The sequence below is a fragment of the Gambusia affinis genome, linkage group LG20 (assembly GCF_019740435.1).
Source record: "Gambusia affinis linkage group LG20, SWU_Gaff_1.0, whole genome shotgun sequence".
NCBI classification, from domain to species: domain Eukaryota; kingdom Metazoa; phylum Chordata; class Actinopteri; order Cyprinodontiformes; family Poeciliidae; genus Gambusia; species Gambusia affinis.
The window spans coordinates 7922870-7947002 of NC_057887.1; the positions used below are offsets into that span (position 1 = coordinate 7922870).

A 24133-nucleotide genomic window follows, 5' to 3' on the forward strand; every position below is an offset into this window, starting at 1 on the left:
AATATTACTCGTGACAAGCATTTGATATCTTGGAAGAGAAGATTACCCACAAAACAACCAGTCTCATAATCATTTTTGCTTGACAAAAATCACAAAGATGCAAATTGACAGCATTCCACCTAGCTTGATTAGATTAATTTAAAGTCGTTATTTGAGCGATTAATAGATAGCAATTGCCAAAGCAATATATAATGTTCATATTTTGTTTATGATTAACATAATATGAACGTGTGGAGTGTTGTGAGAGGAGCACCTGTTACACTACAGTTAATAATTGAGATCAAATTCAGATTTTGAGTTATACACACAGTTTCAAAGTCACAACAAATTTTATGATTTAGCGGGTGGGGCTAACTAGGGCAGATAAAATAATGCGATAGCATGAACATAAGACCAGCTGGACATTCGTTTGATATAATAGTGAGTTCTGTTTCGCACGTTGTACAAGGTACCTGAAGGCAGCAGAAGGATACGGATATGACGCGAAGGATATTGCGTATTGATGACACATTTCAAAATGGCGGCGCTGGCGTCCTTGATGCTGAAGTCCAGAGCAAGTACGAAACAACTTCACGTTAATTATAACACCTTACGTGCATTTTAGTATAATACAAAAGCGAACATTTCCGTTCATTGTCCGTTCGCTGGTGTTAGCTTTTCTCTGTTAGCACAGCGTGTTGTTTGCTAACCTACCTAGTTATCCCTCTGCTCGGGGACCGTCAATTAAACACATTGAACGTCACTCAAACCAGTTCGGCAGTGTTTGTAGCATTTAGTCATCCAGAAACATCTCTGTTGTGTTGGTTTTAGGTCTTCTGGTTTCCAGTGAGTCCCATCTGCTGGACTCGGTGAGGTTTGCGTCCAAGAAGGCCGGAGGCAGCTCAAAAAACCTCGGAGGGAAGAGCCCTGGCCGGAGGTTTGGCTTTAAGAAAGTGGATGGTAATATTTGTCCCCATCTGAACACCTCTGGGAGCTCTGAAATAATCTACAAAGCATGTATTCCACATTGTGTTGATCATTAATTTGTAATGTTTTTTTAAGGCAACTTTGTACATGCTGGGAACATCCTTGCAACACAGAGGAAGTTGAGGTATCACCCTGGAGCTCATGTGAGTATGTTTCTTTTTTTTCTATCCAGGGATGTAGAGATTAAATTTCAATGCTAATTCAGCTTGAGAGAGATTCAATAGTTAAATAAAGTAGGTAAGTATTAATTTACTGTATGCTACAATAACCTTGCTTTAGAAGTCTGTAAATATGTAGTTAACTGACTTGGGTTTTAAATGGATTAAATCATATTAGCCTTAAAAATCTTATAGAAACCTTGTTGTCACAGTGATTTGTTTGGCTCTGAGAACTAATATCATATGCTGTGCAGGAAGCAGTTTATTATGACATTAAACGCAACAGTGACATGCAGTTTGCACCCAGTTGGGGAGGTGTGATGTATCGTTGGTGTTTTATGATTGTCCTGCAGGTTGGCCTGGGAACCAACAACACCCTCTTCGCACTGGAGGACGGCCACGTCAGGTTCACCAAGGAGGTCTACATCCCACCGCCCCGGGACCCCGAGGTCACCCGCGTCATCACCAAGCTGCCTAAAGGAGCCGTGCTCTACAAGACCTTCATCAACGTGATGCCAGTGAAACAGGAGGGCAAATTCAAACTAGTGGACCTGGTCTGAAAGAGCTGGAGTGCAACGAGGACTTCGTATTTTTCTTTTAGGCCGAGCAACAGAAAACAGCAAAGTCAGTGGACTGACCTGACTCCTAACCTGGCTGCTGATTATACTGACGGCTCCATCCTGATTCGTCATAAAGCTGAACATGATTAACAGAGCCTTCTTCAGTGTCTTTGATACATTTCCTGTTGCATTCAGAACTAATTCTCATTAAAGAAAATGAAGTTAGTCTGTTACTAATGTGTTTATAATAGATCCTGAAAATCACAGATTGTTGTGCATGAGATAGATTAGTTGGATGACACAGCTGATCATCTTCTGTGATAAAGTTTAAGTATGTCTTATAGTGAATGAATTTGCTTTATTTTTTTTGGTTGGAGGTGTGATTATTCTTTTTATCCAGTCACTGCAAGTTTTTAAGCTGTTGCTTAAAGTCAGGAGTTTGATTTTAAAGAACACATGTACTGTTTTTTTGGACGGGGCAGGGTGTTGCATTCTTTCATTTGACCACCGGGTGTCGCACGATCTTTAATTCACAACGTAATCATTTCTTTCCTTGTACCTGCCCTTTTACTGTTGCAAACTCCGAACAAATATGTTGTGAGTATACTTTTAGAAATATTCAGCCTATTCAGAGACCAAGAACTGGTGAATTTTAGAATCTTACTGCTGTTTTTGTTAAACCACACCGTCTTTCTATTTGCCTCAGTATTTCATTCACTATATGTTGGTTTAAGTGCGTGTCTACTTGGTTCTTGTTTTTCAGTAATAATCCTCACTCAAATGTTGCCGTTCTCCAACAGCTGTACTCCCTCATACTGGCCAGGAGGTGTCGCACATTCACCACTTCACAGCTAACTGGAAGCGGGTTATAAAGTTGAGAGTTTGAAGCCGTTTTTCAGGTTTTAATCTTTATTTTCTTCAGAAACTGGGCTAAGACCGACCGCAACAGCTGATTGATCAAATGGTATTTTGTCTCTGAGCAAGCTTTCACCAGAAGCTGGGGGGAGGGGGAGCAGCAGTTATCTGAAGTCGGTGGTATGCAGAGGGAGTGTGGGTGAGGCTTGGTGTAAAGTAGGGAGGTTGAATGCCATCGTTAAGGGGGGGATGATTGATGGGAGGAGTATCCCATATATTGTTTTCATGTTCTTTGGAAACTTGTAGGTCACTTTGTGTCCCACAGTATGCACTGAAAATATCTACATAAGAACCTGAATTTCTTTTAAATTAACCTTTTGCTGTTTCAGCTCTGTGGGTCCATATTTAGGTTGAAAGTAGATTTTTTTTTTTTTTTAAATTAGCGTGTTTCTTCTGACTGGAAGTAATATAATCCTTTTTGTAGGTACAATGCCTTGTAAAATGATTTACCCTTGGAACCTTTTCACTTTATAACCATACAATCAAGGGTTTTTTTTTTCTGTGGTGGAGCAACACAAGTCTGAAACAAAAAATCTAAAATGAACTAGAAGTTTAAAGCAGGGTTTGGTGCTATTTAAACATGACACTTTTGTTCAAACCATTATCTGGAAATTGGAAAAAGTTTGGTCACGACTGAAAACGTGCGGCACTTCAGAGACTCGAGGCTCGCGTGACAGAATCAGTCAAATGGACATCTAATAGCTGTGGACTCCACAAATATGACCTTCACGGATGAGTGACAAGAAAGCCGTAAGAAGTCCCAGTTACAAGTTTCACAATAACCATTTCTTGAAACTAGGAAAGGAAACTAACCATGTGTATCACCCTGAAAACGGCATTCCAACAATGAAACATGGCAGTCACCTTTTCTTCTGCAAGGGGAAAAGAAGCAGATGAAATCTAATGGGAAGACACATTACAGTCCTGGGGAAAATCTGTTAGAGAGAGACTGGGGTATAAATTCAGTTTGCAGCAGAAGGAAGACACTGAAAATACAACTTGAGCTGCAATGGAAAGGTTTGCACGAGCGGATGTTCATTTGCTAGAATGGCATAGTCAAAGTTCAGACCCTAAATCAAATTGAAAATCTATGGCAAAATATGGAGAGAATGTACAAGATTTTTGTTTCTGCATATGTAAGAAGCTGGTAGAGATACACCCAAAAATACTTGCGGCTGTCTTTGCTGCGACATGTGCTTCTACAAGGTATTGATACATGCAAATATGTGCCACACTTTTCAGATTATCTGTAAAAATAGAAATCCTGAAAACCAAATCAGAACTCTGACCTCCGTTTTACCAGTAGCATACATTGGACGTTGTGGTTACCACTTGACAAAATGTAAAAGGCCAGTATGTTTGCCATGGCGAGGCATCGTATGTACCTCCAGTCAGTGTGTGGTTCGTGGTTTCCTTTGGTGAATGTTTGACGCCAGTTAAAGAGTAACTGTCCTGCCATATCTTCCTTATTTTAACAGTGACCAATGAATCCAACCGTGTTAAAGTTCCGGCAAACAAGACCCTACCAGACTGGTTGTTTTTTCATGGTGCATTCCCATAAAAACCCAAGTCAACATGCTTTGACAACAGAGTTTATGACAAGCACATACATAACTCATGGCATTACTGGTATCAAGGTGGACACAGTTCAGGTGACACAAAGCTCCTTACACTTTGCGTCTTCACTAAGAATCTTAAGAGTGGATCGATAACACAACATCTTTCATCTTATCTTGCACCATTGATGATTTACCTTAAAGAAACCTGTCTTAAGTAATAAAGCAAATTCCTTTAAAATGCTTTTTGATGTTTAAACAGTCATCAGTAAAAGGGCTGAGCAAGTCAATATTTAAACATTACAACCAGCCTTGGAGTATGTGAGTTCCTGTTGAACCATTTAGGAACTCTTGGATGAACTCCTGGAGAAAGACCAGATTAGATTATTAAGATTATTTTTGCACCCTAGTGCCATTTGACAGCACAATCAAGTAACTATGTTCCCTTCAGTTGTTATAAAAATGCTCTATATATCCAATATGACTTTATAGAAATTTGACTTCATAAATTAACCCCTTAAAATTGAGCTCCTGTCTCTTTAAAAACTCCTGCTCTTTCTGAAGCTCCGCCTTCAGGAAGTCACCACAAGAGTTCTCCTCTATTCACCCTTTAACAGCGTTTTTACCGTCGTTTCACTGAGAAGCAGCGAATGAGCTCAACTTATGTGCAGTTTCACCAGGTGGTTTGCTAATTGTTGCTGGCTAGTCTGAAGGAGCTGAAGGGGGAGCACTGCAGCAGAAGCTCGGAAACTTTAACACTCCTGGACGGGGAAAAACAAAAAGAGTGTAGTTGCAGTGATGAAAATTGCATAAAACTGCATGAGTTGCATTATAATATCAGAGCAAATTAATAACAGAGATTTCAGTATTTGTATGCATAATCTAACACTGAGTGTTGTGAAAAACACAGTTTAGCTATTTGTCATCTCCTAGGATGTGGAGCATTTGTAAAAACTGGCAATAAGTCACTGCTCAGGAACTTAGTTCACTCATTATTGCTTTCAGTTCAGTCACTCTGGAGGGTTTTCCTTTTACGGCCTGTTTAAGGTTACTCCACAGCATCATAGTTGGATTTTAAACCAAGACTTTAACTAGTCCACAGCAAAACATTCATTTGGGTATGTGCATTTATTAACAACAATTTACAAACAAAGGTGAGAAAATCCAACATGCACTGCTAAATCCATCATCAGATTAGCTATGGTTAATGTTAATACAGCAACCAAGACGAGTGAATGCTGAGAAGGTGCATGAAATCAGATATTTTCCATATGCACATATAGCAACAGGTTGATGCAGATTATATATATATATATATATATATATATATATATATATATATATATATATATAATGTTTTTCTCTTTTGGTCCATCTGACAAAAATTCTTCCTTTTTAGTTGAATTGTGACAAATCTTTGTGAATCTGTGGCACTGAAATTCTTCTAATTATTTCACTTTTTTTGTACTTTAGAAAAATCTGGCACCTTCAGCAACGGTTTGTGCCCTTTGGCTAATCGTCGTACGTCTTGTCAGGCTCGTTTTCGGAGCACCCCTTGAAAAAGCGAAAAAAGGCAGCACAGTCATGCTCGGCTGGGGCCAGAGTAGCGCCCGGCTTGAGTCAGAGTCATTGTCGACAGATTCATCAGCTCTGACTCAAATGGCCGCTCGGTTAGCAGGAGCAGTGGACACGTCTTGGCAGCCGGGGTCTTCTGTGCCCATCAGGGAGACAGAGGCGTAACTCTGCGCCGCTGAGCCACGTGTTTCTTCACGTGAGGCGTCTATGGACGGGTGAACGTCCAACGATTGGTCGTTGGACGGAGAGGCTTGTGGATTAGAATAAAATATTTCCTCGTACGTCGGTGGCGGCTGGAACGAAATGAGACACACAAAAAAAGAAGAAAAAGAAATAAATTATGTGATGTCTACAACATTGTGAAAGAATTTGATGCTTAAATTAGTTTAATGAAATATAAGAGCAAAATATATGTTATACAACCGCTGGCCACTTTATTAGATACACAATCCTAGTAGTAGATTTTGCCTTCAGAACAATCTGAATTTATCATACCACACATTCAACACAGTAAGTATTAAAAGAGACATTTTGGTCAGGTGCTGCAGATTCGCTGGCTGTACATCTGTAGCTGCACTACGGCTGCAAATGTGCGCAAGATGTTGTCGATATTCCACTAGTGTCGAAAAAAAACCCCACAGTTTAAAAACTGCGGTGTTTATATTAAATAAGAAACGCAATTAGAATAACACGTTTTCAAGTTTGTTCACGTGATGAGTCGTCAAAAGACGTGCCGCACCATGATCTTCCTACCGCTTCCTGCCGTCTTCTTTGTCTCTTCCGCCAGCAGTGACATCCGGTTTCTGATCAGTTGACACGTGCGTTGCGAAGAAAGTGTTTCCGTTGCAGTTTTGCGAAATACACTAATTTTGATACAGACGAAAAACCACCAAAAAAAACGTATTTTTGAAGAGCGTGAGTTTTTTTTGTTTTTCTTCAAAAACCTGCTGTGTTTGCATAAAGCAAATTAATTTTTGGAATTCATGGTACTCTGGAAAGCACATGGTGATGATTTGAGCTCTGTGACTTGACGCATTATGATGCCACACTGTCGCCTTAGAGGGACGGACACAGTTCGTACTCTGGCAGTCTGTGGGGCTTAAGAAAAGGGGTCTAAATCTAAGAATTACAAGAAAACCCCCCCACAAAGCTATCACACCATTTCAACCAACCTGATGCAAGACAGGGTGACTCCATCGTGTTATTAGGTACATGTCAAATTCTGACTCTACTATCTGGAAGACTCAGTTTGATTGGGCTAGAGAATACTCTTCTTCCATTTTGGTTTTACTTGTTCTCTTTGGTGTGCTTCATAATCCATTTTCATTTTGAAAGGGACGACACACTCTCAGGCGGTTTTGAGTTTGCGTGCTCCGATGAGCTTTTCCATCTGAGCGAACGATCTGATTAGCCGAACTCTGGTTCCTTTAAAGCAGACCATAGACAGCTCATATGGAAGCCACCATCGCCTCAGCTTCCTGTTTTTAGCTAATCAGGCTGACTATAAATGTGGTGCTTCAGGGCTTCTGGTGTTGTGCAATCAGAGTAATGCCTCTGCATGTCTTAGTACTAACCAGTGATAATTCTCCTGGCCTGTCCTCTTGACATTAAGAAGGCATTTTCATCACACACAACTATCATCCAAATAAATTGAATTCTCGAACAATTCTCTGTAGAACACAGAATTTTGTGTGTCACAACCCCCAACATATCAGCCGTTTGTGTGAAACCGTAAATGTGTACGTTGTATTTCATTTTTACTTCAACAAAGTTGCTTAAATCCGATTATATTTGACTGCTGTCCATTCTTCTCTTAGAATCATTAGAATCAACCCTTTTATGTTGAAGCCACTCCTATCGTAGTCACATTTCCTGGTGATAACAGACTTCACTGTGTCACGCACGCTGCTAGTTCTGCGGTGGAGAGAATCTCCTTAACAACCAGACCTGTCGCCGATGTGTACAGCATTAAAGCCGCTCCATAAAAAGGCCTTTTCCCACTGGCGCGCCTAATAAAGTGACCGCGGATTCTTTAAAAGTGGAGAAGTGAAGGCCTTTACCTCATCGTGGCTGCCACCCAGGCCAAAGCGCAGAGCAATCATGCTGTGGATCTGTCTTTGGCGGTCCTTCTTCAGCACGCTTTCGTAAGACGGCAGTCGTGGCTGCGGGCCCGTCAGGTGGTAGTCGTTTGGCTTTCCGATGATAAACAGCGTTCCAGGAAGCTGAGGAACGAGCACGATTAGAGAAGAAGCCAAACGAGGCATTTTCATTTTCAACTCTCATGCACAGCGTTTGCTTTTTGTTTTTGTTTTTTTTTGTTTTTTATAAGAATCCTACCTGTGATCCCATCGCTCGCTGATTCAAGGCGCCATTGTGCCCACAGTGGGCGATGCCGAAGAGAGAATGTCTGCTGCTGTACTGGGGCAGGTCATTCTGGGAATGAAGTTCAAACCCACAGCGAGATTAGATACAAGAGACCCATTCGTGCTCTAAGTGCAGTTGAAAGCAAAGGTTTACATCCATAACAAAAAGACACACGCACATATTTTCTATTCTCACTCTAAATCCCCAAAGCAGTTGTAAAATGACAATTTCGCAGAATTCTCCCTTTAAAGTCAAAATGGAAATAAAAAAAAAGTCAGGATTCTGATATTAAACTCAGAATTCTTCCTTTTTTAAAAGGCATCCATCCGTTTTCTGTTCACCCGTTTCCCTGATGGGGTTGGGAGGTGCTGGTGCCTATCTCCAGCTAACGTTCCGGGCCAGTCTGTCGCAGGGCAAGACAGAGACAGACAGGACACACAACCATGCACACACACACACACACACACACTCACACCTAGGGAGAACCCGGAGAGAACCCGCCATGCACAGGGAGAACATGCAAACTCCATGCAGAAAGACCCCGGGCCGGGAATCGAACCCAGGACCTTCTTGCTGCAAGGCAACAGCTCTCTCTTTTCAAATCCTTTTTTGTAAATGTATATACTTTTTCGCACTGATCTTAAGTTTTCAGGAGTGCTGGACGCCGGTGCCTGATGTTGCAATACATTTAAAAAGTCTTACTGATAGAACACAAGTCTTATTAACTTTAATTGTTGCAAAATTGCATTTCTTATCTGCTATGATTTAAATTTTTAACTTAAAAAAATCACTACTCTTGGACTCTTGGTCCAAATTCTGGCTCTAAAGAAAGATTTGAATTGACATTGTCATAAGGAAGAACTAAAATTAGTTCTTTTCTAAATACTACTGCAATATGAAAATATGTAAGGTCACGACCAACATCTACTTATGAAAAAAAAAATTAAAAAATCAAGGTTATCACAATGAATTTGACAGTGCAATATATATTAAACTAAAAGAAAAACGTGTTGATATTCCTTTCACATTTGATATTGATGCAAACTGGGGAAAAAAATAAAATCCTACTGCATGAAGGCAATTATACACTTTACTCTTTAAGTTTAATCTCCCCTCCAGTCAGCCTGATTTCACTTTATATTTTATTGTACAACCAAACTCAGTGTTGTGTGCAGCCAGTGTTCATTCTTACAGCATATTCCAGTGTCCTGCAGGGCCTGAGTCTGCAGCAAAGTAGATCCTTTCTGTAGAGCACCACCACCAGCAGCAGTACCACTAAACAGAAGACTGCACATGACCCTGAGGTTAAGGAGAAACACAATGAAACAGCTTCAGCAGAAAGACAAGGACAAAACAATCCGCATAGAGCAGGCAGCAATGTGGCTCAACCGTAACATTCGTCGTTATTCCTTTTCCTCGTCCGTCTTCAAAACGACCTCTCAATCTGCATTGTGCAAGCAGCTCTTGTGTGCGTGTTTGTTGTTTTCACTTGTGATTTCTTTCTGCTGAGTTTGTTTAGTATGGTTGCTGTTGCAATATCAATTTCTGTTCTTTTCGTATTTAAAAAAAAAATTTTTTTGGTTGAGACTCATGTTAGTGTTAGGCTGTTTGCATTTGGTTTGTTTTTTAGCTTGTTGCCTTTGTGTCACTGTGTTCATTTGTCTCCTTTCGATCACACATATGACGATATTTACTGGGTAATCTCCGAGAGCTTTCATTTAGTTATTTCTGTGTATTATAGCAAATCTGTTTTTGCGGGCTGGTCGATAATTAAACCGTCATACAACACAGTGCTGGTCCGTGCAGGGTCAAGGGAAAGCATCTTAAAGTGGCTGTAACTTATTTTTAAAGATCTGTGTGAACAGTGGAAGTCTGTGGATACCTACCACACAGGAAGTGACACTTTACAGATCGTTGCCAGTTATAGTCAGTTTAAAACAAGTATTTTACGTTTGCACGGTGCATCACTTTTTACCTCAATCTGGTGTTTAAAAAAAAAAGTAAAATAAGCAGCAATAATAGAAATTTTTGTAACCTTAAAATATTATTGAAATGCAAAATTCCTTATTGTAGAAGCGATAGACTTGAAGGAAGACTGTTTCACTGTAAGAGTTTGAAACAGTTCAATAAGATCTAATGTGGGGAAGAAAATTGGAATTTCAGAGCAAAATTTTGTAAACTAAGACAAAAAAACTAAATCAAATTAAATGATGCTGCAGCATTGTTTTGTTTTTTTGTTAGTTTTTTTTTATATAATTGCTTGAACGCAACAATATTTATGACAGATAACCAAATCCACACGCAAACTTGTTCAAGTCGTTGATCAGACTCAAACAAGTGACCGTTGACGGTCTAAAAGTTTGTACAAAACGATCCGGCGAATTCTTGCACGGTGTGTTTTTTCTCCTCAAAGTTCGTCCCTGTCCGCAGAAACAAGTCAAAGACAAACGACTTACCTGAACCCAAGATGACAGTCAGCAGGAACGGATCCATGGCAGGAGACCCCTGTTGAAGCCAGAAGTTAGAAAAAAAAGAAGAATATATTCTCAGTATCTATATACAGTAAACTTCTCTTTCAAATGAGTCCTTGCTTTCCACTTGGACTACAAGGGAACAGTCTTTATGTCTTTCCGTCCTGAGCCAGTGAGTAAATATTAACGCCGTGTAAAACGAGAGAGAGAGAGAGCGAAAGGGTGCCTCTCATGCCCCCATTCCTGGGGGGGACATAAAACACGGGTACTTTGAAGCTGAGTCTTTTGCAAACTCTAGTGGAAGCTGCTGGAATTACACACAGACAGAGGGATAGTAGTGATCAAAACAACAGCTGACACAGATCTTTTGAATTACTTCAGAAATGCACAAGTAACATAGGATGAGTTTGGCGGGGGGGGGGGGGATTGTAGTTTTTGATTAACCCACAATACATTATGCTGTGTTCAGCAGCAGCTAGCTGACAAAAGTGGCACTACAATTCAACAAATGTGTTACAAAACTATTTATTCAAGTAACTGGGTGATGCCAAGCTAGTTCAACCCCATGTTGAAATATGAAGCAGTGATTTGTTCAGATACTTGGAGGTACTTGTAATGCTGATTAGAGAACACACCTAAAAGTAATCTTTGCAATGTTTATTATCACTTTTGTCAGTTTACCCTTGGTGAAAAATAAATATACTAAGTATATAAATTTTACTTACTTACTTAATTACTCGAAGCCAGACTAAACGTCAGTGTACTTCAAGTTTGTTAAGGTTTATTTGACTTGAAGCATGTTATTTTGGGACAACTGATTTTGTGCGTATGGTATTTTAAATGCAATTAAATTGAAGAAAATCACAATTTTAAGAGTACTAAGTGTGCTTTTTAGGAATAACTCCAGGTATACTTTCTACACTTTAAGCATTAGGTTTTCTATGTGATATAAATGTGCTGTGTAAGTATATCTCAGGGTATTTTTGAGTTTGAGCTACATATAAAGTATATTTAGAATGTTTTCTAAATATATAAGCGTCATATATTATTTATTTATTTTATTTTATTTTATTTTATTTAGTCAACCATCAACAACAGTACATTGAACACAGGGACAAAGCAAACATGACTTCTTTTTTTTTTTTTTTGCGTCATATATTTTATATATTGTGATCACAGTATGCTCCAATTAAACATGTGGCTTATTTTAATTCCCAATAAAGTACACATTATGAACACATTATGGAAATACTGCATTCCAGGATTACTTCAGGCAAACTAACATTTTCTCCTTCCTAAAAACAGTGAGGATCAATGACAGAAGATTCCCATTCACTGCACCACTGCACTTTACAGAAACCTACAAAAACGAACAATGGAGCATTTAAGTACCTGATAGGTTTTTATTTCCCATGGAAGTCTGTTTCTGCCACTCTGGGAAATATAAATATATACTATCTCATTATAATGAGACACTTTCTCATTGTATTGAGAAAGTCTGTCTTTTCTTGGTCTCCTCTGTTTGTAGGGAGGCTTCTGTGAAACAACCTGGGAGTGGATCAGCGCACCCACTCCAGTATGACCAGTACTATTTTTGCTGTAGAGCCTCTGTCACTAAGCTGTCAATGTTTGATGTTTTGAGGCCTGAACAAATTATTAATCACTTTGTTAAACATTACAGTAAGCTCCACGAGTCCCTTTCAATGTTATTTTGTTGCCCTCAAGTCGAAATGCAAGGGAACTCCCTATGCACAATAAATCCTCAAACGTGTTTCCATAGCCACTACTCCTCCATTCATGCTAACGTCAAAAATCCTTCCACACAATCTCCAACTCAGTGTGCTGCTCTCTCCATCCTCCGCCCAGCTGTTACACCGCGTCAGACGTCGTGCCATCACGAGGCTTCTTCTTTTTTTTTTTTTTCTTTTTTTTAACCTTTTTATTAATGTTAAGTGATGTAGAAAGTGATTCACCGCCAAGGAGGAGCTTATTTAGGAGCGCGGAGAACCCGGAGGAGGAGAGCACTGAGCGGTGCTGCGTGGGGGAAGGCTCTGGTCGGTGCGTTGTTCATCAGCTCTTTCTGTTTTCTCCCTCTCTTCTCCGGGTTTTCCGCGGATCTGTCGTTTCAGCGGCGCCCGGAGAGCACGTCCGGGATGGAGCGGATGGAGTCAATGGAGCCGATCTCGGCGTGCTACAAGACGGCATACCCGGAGATCAACCCCGACAGCGGCTACGGCTCCGGAGAGAACCAGGCGAAGACCCCTCCAGCCCCGAGCTACGACGAAGACCTGGTGCATAAGGTAAACAAATCTTCTGGAGGCAAGATTTCAAAAAAAATTTTGTGTGTGTATATATATATTTTTTTTTTATTGGGGTTGTTTTTTTTGTTTTTGTTTTTTTTGTTTTTTGCTAATTTGTCATCGGCTCCGGTTGTAGCTCGGCGCTGTCCGTGGTGCTGATCCGGACTTTGATGCAGTTTTCTCTGGAGTTGGTCTCCTTCCAGACTCACTCAGGCATCCGATCAACTCCCATACCCTCTCCTTCTGGGGGGGTGAAGCTGTCGGCTTAATGTTCCACTCTGCCGGAGATTGAAAGAAGGCTTTAAAAGAGGCCAATTCTATCAAAAAATTACTTCCGAGGGCCCAGTTGTTGTTTTTATTCTCCCCACAAGAGAAAAATTTCACACAAATCATGAAAATGAAGGGGGGGGGGGGGGTGATGAAATTCCGCTCAATTAGGTTAAATGTTACATTCCCATTCTTGCCCCCCCCCCCAATTTAAGTTCCTACAGGGCTGTGTTAGTTGCATTAATCTGTGATTTTTAAAGTGCAACAGTACATTGAATCTCTTCCCTTCAGCTGGCTCAGAGGCTTCACTGTCAGTGGAGATGAAAACATAAAGAGAGACAAGGGAGAAAAACCCAGTCCCTTTAGGCTTCACTCAAATGTCACATCGAGTTACCAAGCTGCGTTGCAGAAACAATTCTCTCCGTGAGCTTTAAACTCAAAAGGCCTTCAGCTGGCTTCAGTCCGCACTACTCCCCTCTTTAACCGCCCACCAACCAACGAGATCAGCCCCCTCAACTTCTCTGAGTGGATGCGGTGAGGAGAGCGGCTGTCTTAAAAGCCAGCGGTCAGATTGGACACCAAATGGACCTGATTGTATGTTAACCAAAAGCACTTTGACTTAATGCCTCTAATGACCCCCAAAGACGTGTGTGTAGGAGTGTGTTTGCGCATGATTCGCGGTTAACTGAATGACAGTAATTTATCAACAGAAATGTAGATGTGGGTGTGGGAGGGAGAAAAAATTGGCTGAAATCATTTTTTATTTCACCAATCAGCAGACTGACTGCTGCTTCTTGTGTTAGAGATATGTTAGGATTTGAGTTTTCTTTGTGTTTATTTCAGGTTTCTGTGTCTATTGAGTCTCCGTGTTGTCCTGTCTACCCCTTGATTGTTCCCAAGATTACTCTGTGTATTTAATCCCACCTGTGTTCCTTGTTCCTGGTGGGGTCCTTGTCTAATCTGTTGTGTCAAGCTGTCTTGCTGATGTTTGTCCTGTCACCAGTTGCCGCCAGCATTGAGCATTAGTCTTCCGCTCATTCTGCGCTGCCTGGATTTCGGACTTGTATTCACATCGTCATTAAAAACATCATTCTTTCACTCCAACCTGGGTCCTCAGTGTCCTCCTCACCACCTCTTCACCGCACGTCATGACAAAATAGACATGATGCAGCTATCATTATTCTGCACCTATCTCCCTGGTACTGATACTGATTAAAGAACAGTTTTCTTGACCATCCAGAACCACAAAGTGATAGATTTAGTTGCATCTAGGAAGTTTTGAGAACAACATCCAGGGGTGTCCAGGAAGGGCATGTACTGTTAATTCCTGAGGAATGTGCCACAGCATCATGTCGCCACCAGTGAGGTAAAGTCACTCGGACAACCACCGTTTGTCAAGAAAAGCACCAAATAAGCCACTTCTTTCCAAAAATAAAGACAAAATAAAATAAAATGAAGTACAAGAACGGACAGAATATTGGTGAGAAAGTCACACCTGGGCTTTCTTATATCCTAAAAGCCACACTGAGCCCTGATTTGTGCTAACAGTGAAACACTCTGGTTCAATCTGTTTGTAGATTTGCTTCTCATCCATTAAACTCCCAGCTCTGCCAAACAAGATGGCAGTAGACAGAGCGGGGTCACAATGCCCTTCGAGCGCAACTACTTCCAACAGCCCAGGCCACAATTTGAGGATTATGTATGTGTCAAAAAAAAAAGAAAGAAAGAAAAAAAACGAGATGGAGCACCATGTCACGGGAAGTTAATTATTTGAGCTAAAATCCAAGCACTAATGAAACCACAATGAGTCAAAATGAGGCAGGATTCGGTTTCAAGGGGTGACAATAAGCTTCTCAGAGTAGGCAAGTACATAGGACTTTATTTATATAGCGCATTTCAAGATATATATTTTTAAAAATCACAAAGTGCTTTGTAGTCAACTGATATGTCAACATAAGAGCGAGCAATGACTAAAAACACAAGATGAACAAATAAAAACGGAGAGAGAAATGTTTCAAGCTTATGCTAAAAGACTGGCAGGACTTGCTGACTGAATTTTGACCAATTCCCAACCATTCTGGGCTAAGACATGTGATCATGGTACATTGAAAAGAATAAATAAAATAAACAAGGAAGAAACCAGAAACCTGACGTGCATCCAAACTAGATCTAGAATCAAAAGGTTTTAGTTCGGAACAGAAGATTTCCCAAACAACCAAAACGTTGCAAGTGCCACCTTTATCTCAGGTATGAATTTTTTTTTGGTGCAGGGATAATTATTTCACTTCCGTTTTAAGTTAACTGAAGAAAAATGTGTGGCGCCCACATTTAGACATCTCATTTAACAAGAGATTAGTAATAAAAATGAACTCAAATATCAACAATTATCTTTTTTTTTTCTTGAGAGTTATAAATCTTCGAAATTTACGGAATGTGTCATCATCCTTAGATCAATTTGTTGCCATTTTACTCTCCGCCAAGCATTACAAAACGTCACAAACGAAATGCAATTTATCGCCACATCCTGTTGCATTTCATACCGAATTACTGGACTGGTTTCAGGGCTGCAACAGGTGCTTATTTGGAGATCTTTTTCAGAATATGAAAGGCATGTTGATAGAAAATTCCCTATCACAGTTTCTGAAACACGAGAAGAGGCGGCAGGAACGTAACGAAGGGCTCGTTACTGAAGTAGCAGCTGGGGAGGAGAAAAAGTGGGAGAACCTGGATCAGGATTTCCACATCGAAAGCCCAAATGTGTGGGTTGGAGGAAGTCAAAGAGATTAATCGCATCTACTTTAAGTCATTAAACAGTGCTTGGTATTCGTTTGAAAGGCTGGCAGGTTGTAAGAGAATGCATAAGTTAGACAAAAAGTTTGAAAAATCATTGCCGTAGCTCTACAGCTCAAACGGACTTTGGTTGCAACGAATTTTTTTTTTCTTTATTGGATTATATTGTAATCATTTTTATTTTTTTTTTATTTAGTTCTTCAGAACAAAGTGTGCACAAATAAAATAGCCACACTCATTTCCTCTACAACAGGAGCAGGTGCATTTCATGGCAAACTAGGGTAAAACCAATCATGCAGGTGAGCAGCACAGATTGTGTCTGCCTGCCATCTTGGCCCGCGTCCGTTTGTCCATCCTCCTCCCAGGTCACTGGTGCACTGACTCTGTTTTTTTTTTCTTCTTCTTCTTCTCTGCTCTCCTCCTCCGTCTCAACTGCTGCGCTCACTTAACCCTGTTTATGCTGGAGGCCAAAGAGGGAGTCTTTGTGACATATAGAACATAATCAAAAAACATCAATAAAAAAATCAATAAATTGTTAAATCAATTTTAAAAATTTGTAAAAAGATTTAAAAAAAAATTAACAATTAAATCAATTTAATCAAATTGGAAACATTAAAAAGTTTACAAAAATTAAAATTGTATGAAGTGAAAAACAGTAATTATTGAATTAAAGTGCCACAGTGGATATATAGTTGAACTGGTGAAAGAACGTACTTTAGGATCCATCAGTATTTGTTATATAAGCAGTACTGTTAACATTTGTCTTGTAGGGTTTTCATATTTTGGGTTTTATACCGATGAAACTGCACATGGTATGTCAATGATAAAAAAAAAAAAAAACATCAAAAAACAACAACAAAAATTCATATGCACACTGTGTTTACCTTTGTTTAACAGATGCCAGGTTGTGGTATCCTCTGGTTTCAAATTCTCATCTCTCTTTTTGTTGTTCCGCAGCCAGAAATAGAAGCAATAAGGAAAATGTCGTCCCGTGAAGAGGCAATAATTTAAATTATCTGACATTGTGTCTCTAATTTTGACAAACAAATGCAGCAAGAAGGCAGCGATGTTTAGTTGCGTGAACAAGAGAAATAATAATAATAATAATAATAATAATAATAATAATAATAATAATAATAACAATAAAAAGGAAACCATGAGGCAGAGTAAAAACCCTACAATACAACTCTCTTTCTTCCTTTCTTGACACATGAAAATAAAATCCTCTTCCAGAAAGTCTGTGGAACTTCTGCCTTCCAGTCCCCAGAGGGGTTTGATGATAGACTCATTTTCCCCCCATCTACTGTCTATTAGCACAGTCATAAGCATTAAACAGGATTTTTTTCCCCCTCCTGTACAGATTCATGCGATGCTTGGAAGAGTTTATATTAAGAAAGTTAAAGTGGAGTTCGGGGAGGGGGGTGTACGGGTGTGGTCAGTGATAAAATAGTGGGTTTGAACTAATGAATATTTATTTTTAAAACTGGAACTTGAAGTTTGGTCAATGCTAACGTCCCGAAACAAAAATGAGAAAGCTGTGTAGCTAGCTAGCGGACTAATTTCTGCTCTAACATTGGACGTGTTCCGGGAACTCAAGATGGCAATTGAACACCGTAATGGTATTATTAAAAGAATACAAGCGAGTATTTACCCTCGCTGTCTAATTCTAAGCAAAGATGCCAGAGCAGCTTGGTTGCACTTCACTTACTGTCAGTGACTCAGTTGGACCGTCTGTGGGGGAGGAAGCGGGACCTCGGTGAGACTCGATAAATGAAAAGCAGCTCAAACAAAGATGACGAATTGATTGGTGTCCCTGGCGACTGACTTGGGCGCTTCTGAAAGCTGTCTTTCAGTGATTTTTTTATTGCCTTGAAGGTTACATTCTCCAGCTTATGAGTCACGCTGCTAGAGCGGTGTACGGCCAAACACATAGAAAGGATATTATTATCATTATTCGAGCAGCTCGGAGAGAGGTAGGTGGGTGGATGGGTGGGAATGGGGGGGGGATTTCTTGGATGACGCAGATCTTTGTTCATAGCTGAAGTATTAATAGATTTTAAGAAGTTAAAGCAGAGAAAATCAAATCAAATCAAATCAAACTTTATTTGTATAGCACATTTCAGCAGCAAGGCATTTCAAAGTGCTTTACATCAAATCAAACACAAAAAACACAATGCAACATAGAATCAACAATCAAAATACAACATCAAGTCAGATTCCGTCAATAAATTTGCAATTGATTACGTTTCAAATACAACTCTAAACAAGTGGGTTTTTAGTTGAGATTTAAAGGAAGTCAGTGTTTCAGCTGTTTTACAGTTTTCTGGAAGTTTGTTCCAGATTTTTGGTGCATAGATGCTGAATGCCGCTTCTCCTCGTTTGGTTCTGGTTCTGGGGATGCAGAGCAGAACCAGAACCAGAAGACCTGAGAGGTCTGGAAGGTTGATACAACAGCAGCAAATCTTTAATGTATTGTGGTGCTAAACCATTCAGTGATTTATAAACTAACAACAGTATTTTAAAGTCTATTCTTTGAGCGACAGGGAGCCAGTGGAGAGACTTTAAAACTGGTGTTATGTGCTCTATCTTCCTGGTTTTAGTGAGAACGCGAGCAGCAGCATTTTGGATCAGCTGCAGCTGTTTGATTGATTTGTTGGACAGACCTGTGAAGACGCCGTTACAATAATCAATACGACTGAAGATAAACGCATGGATGAGTTTCTCTAGATCTGGCTGAGACATTAGTCCTTTAATCCTAGAAATGTTCTTCAGGTGATAGAAGGCCGACTTTGTAACTGTCTTTATGTGGCTCTGAAGGTTCAGGTCAGAGTCCATTGCCACTTTGTTCTGTCACCAAGTTACCTATATATTTACTCATAATATGGAAGTATGGAGTATCTTCTAAATTAGACAGAGTACCACCAACGTCAGAATATGTTATTATATAACGCCATTAGTTAAAATCTTGCCCACTGAAGGAAAACGTGTGGATTGCGTTGTTTCAGCCATTCTTCCTCCTGAGCAAGCACGGGGTGAGGGTGGACAGTAACAACCTTTTTGAAAGGAGAAAAGCTCTAGCGGGGTACAAATTAGAGCTGCAGCCAACAATTATTTTTACTATGTTTCTTCTGACTATTAATCGATTAATCGGATAAGAAATTGGCACATTATGCATATTTTTCATTTAGCCCCCTTAAATATTGTATAAAGTCTTTTTATACAATACTGTGAATACATTAAAAGATGCAAATAAACAATTTAATTGTTATTTTTAAAATAATATTTAAAATAATACAATATTAGAAAATGCAAGATGCAAATGAACAATTAAGTTAGAAAAAACCTTTTTAGTATTTTATTTAACCTATTAAATGTAAAATGTGTACATTTACATGCAACTCTGGTTAAATTACTGCTCTGACAGTTCTGTTCTTGCCTTTTGTTTTTGGGAGTCTACCTACTCTAGTTAACAATTAATCCATTACTAAATTAGTTAGTGATTATTTCAATAACCAATTCATTGTGATTAACACAATCAATCATTTCGGCCCTAGTCAGAATGATCAAACATCCATGGAGATTATGGAAACAATAGCTTCACTGTTGGCCTAATGTAGGCCACTCAGGGTATGGTTACTGGTGGCTGTAAAAAAATACTTAATATTTCTGTTTTGTTTATGGCTTCTTGCAGACCATCTTGGTCGGGGACAGCGGCGTGGGGAAGACCTCTCTTCTGGTTCAGTTTGACCAGGGCAAATTCATCCCAGGCTCCTTTTCTGCCACAGTTGGAATTGGATTTACGGTACGTTTGGGATCCACCCACTACTGGAGACCAAAGACTTTCTCCTATCCCGATGCCATCACTCATGCTCCTAATAGACTTGTTGGTTTGTTTGTTTATTTGTTTAAGTGTGTCAGTTCCTCTCCAATCATATTATTTCTTCTTGCCTTTCTCATTTGTCCCTTTTTCCCCCTCAGAATAAAGAGGTAACTGTTGACAACGTAAAAGTCCAACTACAGGTCAGTGGTTCACATTTGTTTTTAACAGGCAACTAGAAATAGATTCTTCCTACATTAGCTGTTTTTTTTGTTTTATTTATTTTCTTATTTCAACTTCCTTTGCTATGTAAGTGAAGATAACAGGCAATCTGAAGCAGATCAGAGTGGTTTCTGTTTCAGATTTGGGACACAGCAGGACAGGAACGCTTCAGAAGTGTGACTCACGCATATTACAGAGATGCACATGGTGAGAATGAATGAATCACAACGTGAATTACAAAGTTCTACTCGCGCTTTGTACGCATGCATACATGCGAAGCCATGATTTGCCTCTTTCTTTCTTTCCTTCTTTCTTTCTTTCTCTCCAAAGCTTTGCTGCTTCTGTATGACATCACCAACAAATCGTCGTTCGACAACATCAGGGTGAGTCTCACACTCGACAGTGACAGACACATAAAGTAACCAGGGGGCCAAAAAAAACTAGTAAAACTAGTTCGTGTGTAGGTCAGCGTAAAGCCCCGTGTTATTAGAGGAAATATTTGCACATTTTCTCACCCTAGGGCGACATGGGCAGCGTGGGTCATTGTCAAACATCTGTGTGAGAGAGCCTACCTGCGGGAACACTGTAACACTGCTGACCACATTTCCTGTGTGTTTGTTTCGTTTTCTCGGTCCAGGCGTGGTTAACAGAAATCCATGAGTATGCACACACCGACGTAGTCATCATGTTGCTGGGCAACAAGGTGAGAAGGCGATGCTTGCGGTATGTAATGGAAGTACATGCTAATCGAATGCAGAAGGTTGTGAGCTGCAGTGAAACAGAGTGGAAGTCGCTAAGTCTAAGTTTGGATGCGGTGTTCAGATACGTTAATAGCAATAAGCCAAAGATCAGGATGACAGCATACAGGTATTCCAACCTTCAAGATGCAGAGCTTACAGGTATTGCCAAAATACCACACAAAAAAAAAAAGGTCTCTAATTTGTGGTAAGATACTAGCACCTGTTGTTGCCAGAATTTTACCATATACGGTAAAAAAAAAATTAGCAGCCACAGTTCTGTAATTTATGTTCTGTAAATTAGAGATGGCTTTGCTTTACAGTGCAGTAGCTAGAAACAATTAGCGTGCTGGTCGGCAATTATGAGAACGTGACCCAAACACTGATTTTTTTAATTAATTTTTTTTTTTTATGTCTCACTTCGTTCACCTCTTGGTAGAAAAATGTTGAACAATACGGGCATAGCTGTCAACGATTTACATCATTTTATTCAGAAATACAAATCAGCATATTGTGAAATAACTGATGTGTTTTATATTGCACATTTCTCATAACTGAAGAGATGTGTTACAGAGTCGATTAAGGAAAACGTTTTTGAAATATGAGAAGACGACTTGGGGGAGGAAACAAGTCTCACGCCGTCAAGCTCGAGTGCTAACAAACTCAGAAGTTGAACATCCACAAACTCCACACGTTTTTTTTTTTTTGTTTGTTTGTTTTTTTGTCCAATCACGTGTTCCTACATGTGATCCATGAGAATACAAATACATTAAAACATGTTCAAATACATGCTGTATGAAAGCTGATTTCAAAAGCTGTGCTCTAACTTAAAGCTACGCTGCACATTCAAGGGAAAATCTGCTCGATACATTTCATCTAATCTGAGCATCTCTGTGCTGCGTCCATGTTTCAGGCCGATATGAGCGGCGAACGAGCGATCAGGAGAGAAGAAGGAGAGAGGCTGGCCAGAGTGAGTCTCCGCACAGCGACACAAACACCACTGACACCACGCGTTCTGCTTCTTACCGCTGTTTGCTCCCCTTCGTTCATCCAGGAGTATTCGGTCCCTTTCATGGAGACGAGCGCCAAGACGGGAGTCAACGTCGAGCTCGCCTTCACAGCCGTAGCCAAGTATGAGACAGTTTTAATAAACACTTACATCTCCGTTGATACGGGTTGATGGGGGGTGGAGGGGGAGCACTCACCTTCTTTTAATAAGTTTATTTTGCTTTTGCTTCCAACCTAGATCAGCAAACAAATTGTGGTGGCAACCTTCCTTTGTATTTCTCACAGTGCTGCGGGGGAAGATTTGTGGAATAATTATTTAAAAAATATGTATTTGGTTTTATTTTAAGATGTTTCCAATTAATAGTTTTTTCTTTTTTTAGCTGGGACATGAGGGTTTCCAATAGTTGTCTTTTTTTTTTTCTTTTCTTTTTTTTTAACAGCAATTGTTGTTCTGTCCGTCAGGGAGCTGAAGCACCGGGCCATCCAGCACCCCAACGAGCCCAAGTTCCAAATTCACGAATACATCGATTCACAGAAGGAGAAGTCCGGCTGCTGCAGCTACTTCTGAGTCTCGCCTCCAAACACAGGCTGTCACGGATACGCAGAGAGCCGCTGAGTGGGAGGAACCTCTCAGCGGCTCCCCAAACATTTTGCTGCCGTTCATGGGATACAAAAATTCACAAGTACCTCCTAGGAAGAGTCGAGGAGAATATAGAGCCAGGTATTAACGTGGACGATCCACGGTTTAACCTCTGCCAAGAGGAGATTCTCCAAACTCTCTTGTCATCAGAAGCTCACGCTTCGCCATGTACAAACTGCATTTTTAATCTAAGGGAACATTGCCTTATGAATTTCTGTACTTAGCTAGCGGCTGACTTTCAGAATGTGAGCACAACTTTAGCCAATTTGTTGAAGATATGCCTTTAAACAGCTGCAAAACTCACATCGTGTGCAATGCTATGCAAAAGTATTTGTACCCCTTACAACCAAAATTGTCAGTGTAATTTATTCATGTTTTTGGTGGTAGACCAACACATGACATATTTAATTGCCATATGGAGGAAGAATAATGAAACCTTTACTAGTAAAAATCCATAGTCTAGAAAGTGTGCACTAGGCTTTGATTGGGCCATTCTAACAAATAAATATTATGTGTTTAGAGTTGTCCTGGTCGATGGTGAAACATTATGGCTTCTGAAGGCAGTTCATTGCATTGAAATTTTTAGTTTCAACAGAGTAAAAGGGTCCAAGTTGAAATGTGCGGCATACTTTTCAGATTTTTTTATTTTTTTTATGCATTGTTTTTTTTCCACTTTGCAATTTCTCACTTGTTTTCTTTGACTCACCGCGTAAAGTCAAACATGAAACATGAAAATGAAATTTGCGGCTTTGACGTGATTAAAAACAGAGGAGATGTTAAAGGAGTATCGAAACTTTTGTAAGGTGATGGATTGAGACGGGGTTAAATCTGCACATAAACACAACGCCCAACTTTAGGCACAGCATTTTCTGCTGGGCGGATGTACAGTAACGCCAGCCTGTGCTGATATCCTCCCATGGATACCATGATAACTGGGTCATAGACTAAAGCCCAGCCTCCAGTTTAATATGTCCCTTCTATTGAGAAGCCATGACACAAATGAAACTCAATTTGCAAACTATTATGATGCTAATGTTACCATGGATTACCATGGGTTAGACATTTGTAATATAACTGGTTTACAGGCGTCTGCTTTATGACGGTTGTCTGCATGGACAATGCTTTGGTATGTTTTTGTTTTGTTGTTTCAATTGCAGCTAGTTGCGATGCAATACAATGTTGGTGAGCCTCCTTTTGCCAACTTTGTGTTGTTTTGCGTGTGCTGAAAAATGCAAGTATGCTAAAAAAACAACAAAAAAACAAAAAAAAAAACAGAGACAAACCAGCTTCTTACTACGAATGTAAGACACGAAGAAATGAAATGTCAAGGCAGACACAATAGATGTGTAAAATGTTTGCAGGAATAATTTATGAACATAAATGTAAATATATATATATATATATATATATATATATATATATATATATATATATATATATATATATATATATATATATATATATATATATATCCTATTGAATTCAAAGAAGTTAAATTATCTAATTGGAAGTTTTTATTTAAAAAAAATTCATATCCATGTGTTATTTAAGACATTAGTTTCCTAAAACCAGCTGGAAAAGCTGAGGAAATATGGGATTACACTGCTGCATAAAAATTCAAACTATAAAGAGCCAAAACACTCCGGGCTCTTTACATTGATAAGCTACTGTAATTTATTTTGAGTGTTCCCTGCCGTCTCCTTCTGTATATACCGTACTTATTTGTGCTAGAAATGCAGCGGACGTACTTCTCAAAATGCTCTCTGGACATCGCAACTGCAACAAAC

The 24133-nt window shown here is 39.7% G+C and overlaps 3 protein-coding genes across 3 annotated transcripts; 2 read left to right on the forward strand and 1 right to left on the reverse strand.

Moving 5' to 3' along the window:
* The first annotated feature begins 438 nt into the window (after positions 1 to 438).
* On the forward strand, positions 439 to 2378 carry mrpl27 (mitochondrial ribosomal protein L27). The gene is made up of 4 exons (XM_044102574.1): positions 439 to 557; positions 811 to 939; positions 1042 to 1109; positions 1478 to 2378. Exons 1-4 carry the CDS (start codon positions 503 to 505, stop codon positions 1682 to 1684), a joined length of 459 nt encoding a protein of 152 aa, XP_043958509.1. The 5' UTR covers positions 439 to 502; the 3' UTR covers positions 1685 to 2378.
* Positions 2379 to 5499: 3121 nt separating this feature from the next.
* On the reverse strand, positions 5500 to 10766 carry LOC122823194. Its single transcript, XM_044102573.1, has 5 exons — positions 10551 to 10766; positions 9287 to 9393; positions 8068 to 8163; positions 7791 to 7952; positions 5500 to 6023 (listed from the first exon to the last, which is right to left on the reverse strand). The coding sequence occupies exons 1-5, from the start codon at positions 10585 to 10587 to the stop codon at positions 5811 to 5813; spliced, it is 615 nt and encodes a 204-aa protein (XP_043958508.1). The 5' UTR covers positions 10588 to 10766; the 3' UTR covers positions 5500 to 5810.
* A 1519-nt stretch (positions 10767 to 12285) lies between these two features.
* On the forward strand, positions 12286 to 23731 carry LOC122823196 (ras-related protein Rab-37-like). The gene is made up of 9 exons (XM_044102575.1): positions 12286 to 12865; positions 19614 to 19724; positions 19901 to 19942; positions 20102 to 20168; positions 20292 to 20344; positions 20599 to 20664; positions 21612 to 21668; positions 21753 to 21829; positions 22169 to 23731. The coding sequence occupies exons 1-9, from the start codon at positions 12719 to 12721 to the stop codon at positions 22272 to 22274; spliced, it is 726 nt and encodes a 241-aa protein (XP_043958510.1). The 5' UTR covers positions 12286 to 12718; the 3' UTR covers positions 22275 to 23731.
* Positions 23732 to 24133: the final 402 nt, after the last annotated feature.

Bases quoted from the DNA above. Each gene is read 5' to 3' on its own strand.
- mrpl27 (XM_044102574.1), top strand. From the start codon at position 503: ATGACACATTTCAAAATGGCGGCGCTGGCGTCCTTGATGCTGAAGTCC. The intron at 558-810 runs GTACGAAACAAC...TGTTGGTTTTAG, and splicing joins GATGCTGAAGTCCAGAGCAA to GTCTTCTGGTTTCCAGTGAG. The intron at 940-1,041 runs GTAATATTTGTC...TGTTTTTTTAAG, and splicing joins TGGCTTTAAGAAAGTGGATG to GCAACTTTGTACATGCTGGG.
- LOC122823194 (XM_044102573.1), bottom strand. From the start codon at position 10,587: ATGGATCCGTTCCTGCTGACTGTCATCTTGGGTTCAG. The intron at 9,394-10,550 runs GTAAGTCGTTTG...CCTTAACCTCAG, and splicing joins GACTGTCATCTTGGGTTCAG to GGTCATGTGCAGTCTTCTGT. The intron at 6,024-7,790 runs GTAAAGGCCTTC...ATTTCGTTCCAG, and splicing joins TGGGTGGCAGCCACGATGAG to CCGCCACCGACGTACGAGGA.
- LOC122823196 (XM_044102575.1), top strand. From the start codon at position 12,719: ATGGAGCGGATGGAGTCAATGGAGCCGATCTCGGCGTGCTACAAGACG. The intron at 20,169-20,291 runs GTGAGAATGAAT...TTCTCTCCAAAG, and splicing joins ATATTACAGAGATGCACATG to CTTTGCTGCTTCTGTATGAC. The intron at 21,669-21,752 runs GTGAGTCTCCGC...TCGTTCATCCAG, and splicing joins AAGGAGAGAGGCTGGCCAGA to GAGTATTCGGTCCCTTTCAT.